Consider the following 10,766-nt stretch of genomic DNA (forward strand, 5'->3'; position numbering starts at 1 on the left):
CTTTTATGTTTGCCCATACACTGATAGAGAAAATCAAAAGAATTGTCAGGTCAGAAGAAGAGGACTGTGGATCTTCCTTCTCAGCTTGACAGACCCAGGAATAGAACATATCAGAAGAACATTTACACCCCATTTTAAAAGAAGGGAGGCAAAGAAACGGTAAATTGGAATAGGAGTTAAGATCTTTGCCTGGTTTCCTCAAGTCCTAATGAGATTTGTTTCTCCAGGCTAGCATAATAGTTCCCCAGTGATTTTTCCACAGTATGATCTGGCATGGTGTGGAGACACAATCAAACTTGCCTCAACGTCAATTACACTTTGACCACGAATTGCTGGGTTTTGAATTAATTATCTTAATGCGTTGTTACTTATTACAATTATTTTTGTATAAAGGTAAAAGGAGAGGAAATAAATATTATGGTTTTCTTGGTATGGAATAAAACAGGTTCTGAAAGTATTTTTAGATGAACATCCATTACAGCTGTGTACATCAGGAAGACAGAAAGAAAAAGTAAAAGAAAATGTATGATATGGAAAAATACAATATACTTTTCAAAACTCCTTCCAGCCAGTCTTGGACCTTGTCCCCAAAGCGTCTTCTTTCCTGAGCGGCGACAGTTTTTCCTTTGAGGGATTTAGGTCACCAGCTTGGAAGAATCTACTCCGTCCTTCTCCCTCACGTTATAGGAAAGAGTGCAGGACCTGTGACCCCATGATCTTGGGTTCCATATGCGTATGCTTTCTGTGCACTACTTACCGTCACGATCTCTCTCCACTGAAAAACGAGCAAGGAGAGACATTTGTGTAGGTCGAGCTAACGGTGCCCACAATAGGAAACGTGAAAGAGGAAGAACAGGGCGCCTTTCCGGGCAGCGGTGCTCGGCTGCCAGGGCGCAGTTTTCCCGGCTCCGCTTAGGTTTTGTGGGCGGGATAATCGCTGCGGGCAGCCAGATCCTGTATGGCGGGGTCTGCCTCCATGGCTTAGGAAATTCCGCCCCAGAACCAGCCGGGGTCCCCGCGCGGGCCCTGACCTGACCTTCACTGAGCGCCACGCACGTTCTCCACCAGCCTGCTGGAGGTGAGCAGCGCCCTGCAGACTCGCTCCCTCGAAGGCTGGGCTGCGGGTTGCAGGCGCAGGCTTTGCTCCAGCCCAGTGTGAGGGCGGGGCAGGAGCGGGGAAGGGCAGGAGCGGGAGGGGCCAGGGCTCTGCGCCGCCGGAGGGGTGGGGGGGGGGGGGAGCGGCGTGGGGCGTGGAAAGCGCGGCTTTCCCGCCACTGGCCGTCTTGCCGTCACCAAGCGCTGCGCATGCGCCCAGCTCCACATGCCACAGGCTGCCGGGGGTCCACCCGCTCAGCCCAGAGCCGCTGGTGTACCCGCAGGCGTGGCCTGGGGAGAGCGTGTGCGGCGTCCTTGCCTGCACCGGCCCGGGCCACATGGCGAGTGAAGCGGGTCCTGGCGAAGGCCCGGCTCCCCAGGCACGCTCAGAACACCTCCGTGGCCTGGCAAGCGGCCCTCTGGTAGGAGAGTCGCTCGGGCGCCCTGGCCAGCGGTCCCCACAGAGCTGCAGGGCAGGGGCGGAGGCACAGGACCCAGCTGGAGGGATGGAGACGGGAGAGGCGCCCTGCGAGGAGGCCGCGGTGCTCTGGGTGGAGGAGCTGCCGGAAATGGAGGTGATGGAGGAGGACATGGTGCTGGAGAATGTAATGGCGGTAGTGGACGTAGTGGCGGAAGAGGAGGTGCAAGAGCAGGAGCGAGAGGCGGAGCAGAAAAGCCTGGAGGAGGGGCAGGAGGAGTGCGGGCGGGCCCAGCCAGGGTATGATGCGGAGGCGGCCCAGACATCAGTGGAGGCGCTAGAGGCCCTGCAGTTAGAGCTGAGCAGCGTGAAAGTCCGAACCAACCGGGCCTTTTGCCGGCTGAAGCACAAGCTGAGGCAGGCCTTTAAGCCGCACCTGGAGCGCAGAAGCAACATCATTGAGCGTATTCGTGGCTTCTGGTTCAAAACCGTATCCTTGTACAACTGCGTTTAGCTAAACTCCAAGAGCAGAAAAAGCTCCTTTCTGGTGATAGAAGTGGTTTCTTGAAGGCAGGGAGGGGGTTTGACTGAGGAGACACAAGGAAACTTTTGGGGTGGTGAAAATGTACTAAATCCTGTTTTGACTTGTGATTATGTGGGTTTGTACAGTTGCGGAAACTGAACAAACTACGGGTTGTGCATTTTATTGTATGTTAGTTATACCTTAATAAAAAAGATCATAAGAGCCTAAACAAACAAACAAATCGTATCCTTAGTACAGTTCCAATGGGAGTGGACTAGGCAAGAGGATGGGGGAGGAAGTCAGGGCTGAGGAAGGAGGCAATCCTGTGGGGGGATGGAATACTTATTGAATTAAGTGTATCGAGTGAAGCAAATGGCCACCTTCAGCACTTGCAGAAGTTTTGATGAATCCGTAACTTTTCAGCAAAGCACAGGAATTTTTCCTGGTGGTAAATATATATATATATATATATATTTTTTTTTTTTTTTAAAGTCTATTTAGGTATTTAATTCCCCCCCTCCCCCCCTCTGTTCTCTGTGTCTATTTGCTGCGTCTTTTTCTTTGTCTGCTTCTGTTGTCAGCAGCACGGGAAGTGTGGGCGGCGCTGTTCCTGGGCAGGCTGCATTTTCTTTTGCGCTGGGCGGCTCTCCTTACGGGACGCACTCCTTGCATGTGGGGCTCCCCTACACGGGGGACACCCCTGCGTGGCACGGCACTCCTTGCGCACATCAGCACTGCGCGTGGACCAGCTCCACATGGGTCAAGGAGGCCCAGGGTTTGAACCACAGACCTCCCATGTGGTAGACGGACACCTCCCATGTGGTAGACGGACACCCTAACCACTGGGCCAAGTCCGTTTCCCCATATATATTTTAATAGAATTAAGAATAACATAGAAGTTCTGTAACACATTTCACATTTAAAGAACCGGTATTTATTAGCGTAACTGAGTAGAGATTGGTTCTGTATGGCAATCTTTATCATTTGTCCTGGCCTATTACTGCCGGTACCTGCCTGCAAACAACAGGTCCTCAACACATAGATTCCTTTTCATACTAAGCATTGTGTCTTTGTGGGCGCATTTTGACACCATGCAATATACTCGGCTTATAAATGGCTTCCCATTCATCAGATGGTCCTTTTAGAACTCTAATCATATACTCTTGCTTCACTTTAGAATCCAGAGAAGCTTATCTAAGATTCATTGCCTCAAGTAAACATCCCCAAATTTTCACTGGTTAATCAATGATTGTCCTCAGAACATCTATTTTCAGGCATGACACCTGTATGCATACAAAAATTAAGTTCAGGAGCTCTCAGAAAATAGGATATAAGGAGGCTTTTAAAGAAGGATGGAGGTTGACTGAGATAAACTAGCAATAGCAGTTTTCTGGGAAATGTGTCTTCCTACTTCTGATTGCTTTCCAGGTGTGTTGACCATTTTTACCCTTGCCATCCTCGTGTATTTGACTCCTTAACCCAGTGCAGATTCTGAACCATCCTCTGATGTCAGCAATGATCAGCGACCAGGATCAGGATATGCTCAACTATATGATCAGTTTGAAGGTAAGAGATGGGATGCTTAAAGTATAGGAATAAGTGAGGGGAGAACTTATTAAGCATAGAATCAGGCAAGGCCTGGAGTGATTTTTCCTGTCTCTGCTTTTCCCTGTTCAGGTAGAAGAGTTCATCCATCCTACAAATAGTTGCAAAATCATATTTTTCTTTGGGAGAAACCCTTACTTCCAAAATGAAGTGATCACTAAGGAGTATGACATTACTATCACTGGTAAGAGGTCGTTCTGTGGGTAGTTTGGGGAACTGGTGAACAAGACCCTCTCCCTATCTTCTTCTTTCTACAGGATATAAGGCATCTCATTCCACTCCAATCCAATGGCTCGGTGATTATGAGTGCCAGACCAACAGCTACAGTAACTCCAATACCAGCCTTAACTTCTTCAACTGGTTGTCTGACCATAACTTTGCAGGATCTAATAGAATTGCTGAGGTAAGTCCCCTAAGGGCAGTATCAGAAATGGCCTTGGTGGGTTTCCAAGATCCGTGGGGGATGCTGGCTCATTTGTCTTTGTCCATTACCAGATCATCTGTGAGGATCTCTGGCTGAATCCCCTGCAGTACTACCTAAGGATATAAGAGACAAGAAGAGGGAACAGAGAGGCAGACAGGTAAGGATCTCAAGTAGGGTGGTGATGGTGGGGAATAAATGTGTTTTGAAGCTGCTTTCTTCTGGTAGAGGAATAGACAGTAAAAGTAAGTCATAGCGTAACTCCAGGTCAGTAAGTAGTTACCCTATAAGGGATACTATAGTACAAAACTGCTTATGGGAGAGAAAGCTAAACAAGGTAAAGGAGGATGACTGGAATGGACACTTGATGCACGTGATTCATCATCTCCACTTCTTTGAAGCATTATTCCACAGGTATGGGCTCATGCTTTGCTCCTATATTTAGGTTTGGGGCTCTCTTACCTCTATAAAATTTACGAGTCTTTATGGAATTGATCCTATCTTTTTGATTGCCACAGTGTTTTTTTAAAGACTCACATGTACTCATATCGCACAGCCATACAGAGAATTTAGGCAATATTGCATAGATTGTGGAGGACAATTTTAAACTCTGAGGTACAATTTAAAGATATCAAAGTCAGTAAAATGTGGACAGTCCAGGAGGACCAAGATACTTTGACCTAACTACTTAATTTTAATTTTGAGAAATAGCAATTTAAATATCTTTTATGCGTGTGTGTGTTTTCCAGGGATTGCCCCCCTCTCTTGGATCCGGAGAGAGAAAACCATCAAACTTTACTAAAATAGCAGAAGACCACTTCAGATGCAGGAAATAAGTAATCAACCCCCATTCTCTTACAAAATTGAGAAATGAAGAATGAAGCTAGTGGTGGAAAATACAAAGAATGAGTTTGCTTAAACATGGAATGATAATACTAAGTAACAATAAACACCAAGAGGTCCAAAGTATGTATCATTGTGCATATTTGTGCTTCTTTGGAGTGGATTCAATGGGAAAAAAAAAACTCTACTTACTTTGGGCATTTTTATTTCATACCTAGGAAGTAGAAGTCTATGAACTTTCACACGTATAAAGGTGGAGAGAGAGGAAGTAACATACCTTGGAATTCCAGTTGGAAACACAATTTTTCCTACCAAGTCAGTTGTTAGGTAATAGGGGAATAGAAAAGAGTGGCCCATTAATTGTAGGCTTATTATTTTCACAAGGAAAGTGAGAGAAGGTGAAAATAAGGGCTTCATGAGAAAGGGGATCACAGTCCGATAAGACCTAGAATCTGTGCTATGTTGCTTGCATAGAGCTTACCTGATACAGCTATTTCTCATTCAAATTAATGGCAGGATGGAGGAAATGTTAATACTTCATCTTTGAACAAAATGTTTTCCAAATCTATATTAATGCAGACCTCTTGGCATGCTAATAGTTGCACTGCCAGTACCAGCACTGCCAGCATATAGGTGTATACCTTGAGGCAGGGAACGTGGAGAAAGAACATTTCCGTGAGAAAGTGGTAAATGTGCTACTGGATTTCTGGCTTAAGTAACGAAATGAAATGGGGAACTGCATTAAAGAAGTACGTTTCCTTGTGATAGTATCTCAGATGAGTTCCTGTGCTTCTCTCAGACTTTATTTTGGGACAAAAATAGACTCAGGCAGAATGAACTTGGTAAATTCACAAATACATTTATCCTGGTGTACTCTTTACACAACATTCCCAGATGTCGACCCTTTTATATTAGCCCTCTTTTACAGATAGGATTAAACTTTGGTCCAAGCTTCCCATTAGGTGATGCACTCAAAAGTTTAGGATAACTGAGACTCAACATAAGAACATTTCTTCCCCATGAAATACTGAAACTAGTTGACTTCTATTTCCTGAGTGGTTTTTGACTCAAAATCTTTCAAAGACAGGGCCTGTCCATTTGGTGACTCTTCCCTTTCCTAGATCATCTGTGTCTTCTGACTCAAGCCCCATTAGTGCAATTTTACTGTAGCAGACCAACCCACACCTTGAAAGCCTCACTAAGAAGGGCAAGCATTTACTTGCTTCATAATATAATAATATGTGGTTACTTCCCAGAAACAGCTCTAATCCATGGATTACACTGAAGAATTGGTGCTGCTGTAGATGGAAGTGGGAGGTTGTTTACCACAGGACTTCCTTGTCATTCCCAGATGAAAGAGTCCTCGTGAGCATCTCTGTCACTGACTTTCCTACACTGACATTGCTGGCTCTGAATAGAACCCACCTTCCCGTTTTTATGGGCAAACTATGGTCTGTGCTACAGCAGCACTATCAAGGTTGAGAGTTTGATATCAGAGTTCACGAAATCTCCCACACTCCTTCAAACGTAGCCACCTTCTGTGTGGGTTTGAAACTTTTCTTGAGGCAGGCAGCTGAAGCTCTCGCAGAGATTCCTGATAGGCTCTAAAGGCTATTCCCATCACCCAACCACACACAGGACTGAAGGAAACTTTTCCAGAGTCATGATTTTTAGACTTCAAGGAACTCTTGTAGCTCCTGCCAACTCACTCACTAGGAACTGGAAAATAAAACAATAATTCCATTAACTGTGCATGTGGAGGATAGGGCAGCAGTCTCGGCTTGGACATAGGAGTATGAACTGGGCCTGTTTCTGAAGATTACATTGTCCTTTCCAGCTAGTCAATTCTCTTGATAAGGTCTTGCCCTTATCAGTATTTGAAGCATAGAGGAAAAGTTGGGACAAACTCCTCTGATCACTTAACATTCTCTGCCAGCACTTTGCTGCCATGGCTCATTTCTGGTCTGGTCTGCCCTGGCATGAAATGCAGGAAATACTACCATGGATGCAGGTAACAAAGTTCTAAAGTACTCTTGTTGACTTTACCCAGTAATGCCATTAGCCATTGATTTGTTCATGATGTACAACCTAGAAAACACAGCTGTTTCCTTCCCAGAGTACAAAAATTTAACTCATTTGCAGTCCAGTTTTTGTAGTGCTTTCACATCAGCCTCAACGTTTAGATATTTGTCTGAGTGCTGTACTACACAATTTCTATATCTTGTCTTTCACTGAATATCTATGCATCCTAGTCCAAGAGTCCTCTCCCTTCAGGAAAGGTAGCCTACCATTTAATAAGAATTCACACTGAGTGACTCCAAACCGCCCCCTCCCTGCTCCCCGCATCTGTCAAGAACTTGCTATTAATCTCACTCTGCCTTTTCTTCATAATGGTCAGCCTACTCTAAAAATAAATTTTTGATATGCAGAGTAAGAAGCTTTTCACGGGGATTACATCACATAATCCTCAAATAAGCACATTAGGTAGGGTGAGCAGTTAAATCTTAAAAGGTGGAGAATCTCAGAGGCTATGTAACTTGTAATATCACAAACCTAATGAGAGGTAGAGCCAGGAGCTGGATCAGATGGTATGAAACAGAGTCTGAGTGCTTAACTGCAACACTGGGATATCTCATAGAGGGTCCACTCCAGTTGTGAAGAGAAAGGCAGTGAATTAATTTCTAAGAGAATCAGACTATATAATCTGATGTTGCCATCTCACTTAAGAATGGTATTTTTAGGGTGGTTTCAGCTTACAAAATTCTTTGGTTACAACTCTCTCTAGTAGCCTCTACTCTGGCAATGGAATTCCTATTGGGACATTGGTTCCCAAGTGCTATTATTTTCAAGGATGGTACTGGGGAAAATACTTGAAGTTTTGACAAATCTATCTTCCCTCTGCTTCTTGCCTTAACTTCCTCCCTTTCAGAAAGCCTTGCATATCTCCACTTTGTTCTTTGATAGTGAACTTCATAGGTGAACTCTAGGGGTAATTCTGTTCTTAAATTTCCCCCAGTACCTCCACCTCTTAATTCCATGCTTTTTGCAGACCCCAGGCAATTCCAACAGGATTTATCATTTACACTTAGTAAAATCAATATACTACAGAACACTCATTTATATTTTTACCATACAAAAAAATAAACCTTATCTGGAATGAAACAATCTATAAGAACAGTTTGTTACATAAAATGAAAGTCCTGGCCTTTCTTTTTATGGAAAAGAGTGGCACATCCTTAGAATTGTAAATATGTTTGCCAAGGTGTATGGAGTAGTTCATTGTAGACAGTGTCTTTGTTCCTTTACTACTTTGCTTCTTAGGTCAGAATCCTTTCAGATGAAAGTGTTGTAGCACTAACTCTAATGGATCTTACAGGTGTTCTTTGTTTTTGTGTTCTAATCCTAATTAGTGTCTGGGTCCTTTGCTTTGAACCTGAAAAACTTCATAGGAAAGTTCTTGTAATGTATTTCTGTGAGAAACAATTTCCTCATTTTTTACTTGGGAATTTCTTTATTTTACTTCATTTTGGATAGAGTTTATTTGGATACGGAATTTCTGTATCTTAAAGCACTCTGAATATGGCTAAGAAGAAAGCTGAGAAGTCAACTCTTAATCTTATTGGGTTTCCTTTGTAAATGATGAGACATTTTCGTCTTGGAGCAATCATGACTGTATTTTTGCCTTTAACTTTCAGCAGTTTTTAAAAAAATATTTCTGTTTTTATCTCTTTGCACTTATTCTACTTCAAATTTGATGAGCTTCTTGGATGTCTATTTTTGTTTTCCAAAACATTTGCAAATGTCCATTATTTCTTCTTCTAATATGTTTCTTCTCTTTTTTTTCCCTTATTCACACCTCTCTCCCCTCATTATGCATGTATGCATATGCTTGTATTCTTCTATATCTCTGAGGCTCTCATTTTTCTTCATCCCTTTATCATTTGGACTGCAAAGTCTATGTCAATCTGTTTATAAGTTCATTAATTCTTCTTTCTCTTCAAACCTACTATTTATTTCCTCTAGTGAATTTTTTAGTATTTTGTACTTTTAAATTCAGTCCTCTTTTAGAAAATTGTATCTTTCTCTATGTTAATAGACACTATTTGATGCAACATTGTCATCATGTCTTTTATTTATTTAATCATGCTTCCCCTTATTAACATGAAAATATTTAAAATGGCTGTGTTCTAGATTTTTTTCCCATTAAATCTGACATCTCGCCACTATGAGAGGAGTTTGTGGATCAGATTTTTTTCCATTGTATATGTAAAGCTTTCTGTCTTTTGCATGCCAGGTAATATTTTTGTTGGATACTGGCCATTTTAAAAAATATAACAACTCTGGGAACTGGTCTCCCCACTGCATTTTGGGGCTAAATGTCATTATTTTCCTATTTATACTGACTGGGTGTATTAATTAATGAACTCTATCCCCCACCACACCCACCCAGGAGTATCCCACTCATGTTACTCTTCAGCTTTATACATGCCCACCATAGACGGTTGATAGTTGCATTATTTGTATACTGTTTCTCTCTTTCCCTAACAAACAACTCTAAAACTCTGCAACCTGCTGTCTATATTTTCTCAATATTTTTAAACAAAGTTCTAGGCCTAAATTGCCCTATCAATAAATCCAATCAAATTTGTCTCTTTTGAAGGAATAGCTTTTGATACCCAGTTTAGATATTTACTCTAACATAGGAGAACTTCTCATATTTGTCTTAGTTCTTCCTCTCTCCTGCTTCTATGGCTCTGCCCTTCTTCCCCTCTCCCTCCAATCATGGCTAAATCTGAACCAAGTCCCTTTAGCTTGGTATGGGGACAATGGCATGCCTTTTTTTTTTTCCCCTGAGTGATGCGGTATCTAAGGTGAGCACTAACTGTACTTCAAGCAGAAGTCTGAGGTTCTCTCACACTAGTTCTTTTGGTATAGAACCTCTCATTAGGTGACTGGGGAATTATCTGGTCTGGGTATCTCAGCACATCATTTAAAATGGAAAACCTCCTATCCACAAATAGGGGATTGGTGGAAAAGGAGCCCCCAACACTTGAGTGTATTTAGCCTCAGTGGCAGTAGATCAAGATCAGAAATTCTGAGGTCTTTTTTCCTTCTTGGAAGAAAGCCCTCTGACTGAGATGGGCAGAGAGGGAGCAGAAACCTGGAATGGAGACTGCCTCTTTGATCTGGGTCGGGAAGGTGGGAATCAAGGATAACAAGTGGCATTGGCTTAAAAGCACATCTCTAGTTGGCACTTGATAATAATTCATTTTGGCCAGGGAGGCTTATCCCTGGGAGCCATGTCCCATGCTAGGGGGAAGGTAGTGTGTTTATCTGCTGAGTTTGGCTTAAAAAGAGGCCACATTTGAGCAATAAGGAGGCCCTCAGGAGGTAACTATTAGGCAACACATAATACTAGGATAAATTTTAATTTCAAAAGACAAGATTCATAAGCACTGTCATCAATATCAGGGGTCCATCAGTGGACAATCCTCCTTCACTACACACCACCCCTGTACTTGGGGCATTCTTGCTGACTCTTTAGGGAATGTAGCAGAACTCCCCAGGATGGGAATTTGATATTCTTTCAGTTTTGTGTGTCTGCAACCGTAAACAAAGTTCCCTCCATCTGCCCCATGTGATCTAAGCCCTCTCTCAATTAGAGGCTTAGTTGGCATCACCATCCCCAAATCCTCAGGATTAGGGAATGAACAGTGGTCTAAAGTAGATGTACAATTATTCTATTTTAGACTTATCGCTATTTTAGCAATATAAGAAATTTATCATTGATGTGGAGGCAGTGGTCCCTGGAAGTCCTGAGGAGAGGACGAGGGAAAAGTAGGTGTAATATGGGGGCATTT

The 10,766-nt window shown here is 43.0% G+C and overlaps 1 protein-coding gene across 1 annotated transcript; it reads left to right on the top strand.

The window, feature by feature from the left end:
* The first annotated feature begins 1,349 nt into the window (after positions 1-1,349).
* LOC139438615 (testis-specific Y-encoded protein 4-like) lies at positions 1,350-5,035 on the top strand. Its single transcript, XM_071213683.1, has 6 exons — positions 1,350-2,003; positions 3,525-3,602; positions 3,714-3,825; positions 3,899-4,044; positions 4,137-4,222; positions 4,812-5,035. Exons 1-5 carry the CDS (start codon positions 1,434-1,436, stop codon positions 4,188-4,190), a joined length of 960 nt encoding a protein of 319 aa, XP_071069784.1. The 5' UTR covers positions 1,350-1,433; the 3' UTR covers positions 4,191-4,222; positions 4,812-5,035.
* The last annotated feature ends 5,731 nt before the right edge of the window (positions 5,036-10,766 follow it).

Source organism: Dasypus novemcinctus (genome assembly GCF_030445035.2).
Source record: "Dasypus novemcinctus isolate mDasNov1 chromosome Y unlocalized genomic scaffold, mDasNov1.1.hap2 SUPER_Y_unloc_3, whole genome shotgun sequence".
NCBI classification, from domain to species: Eukaryota; Metazoa; Chordata; class Mammalia; order Cingulata; family Dasypodidae; genus Dasypus; species Dasypus novemcinctus.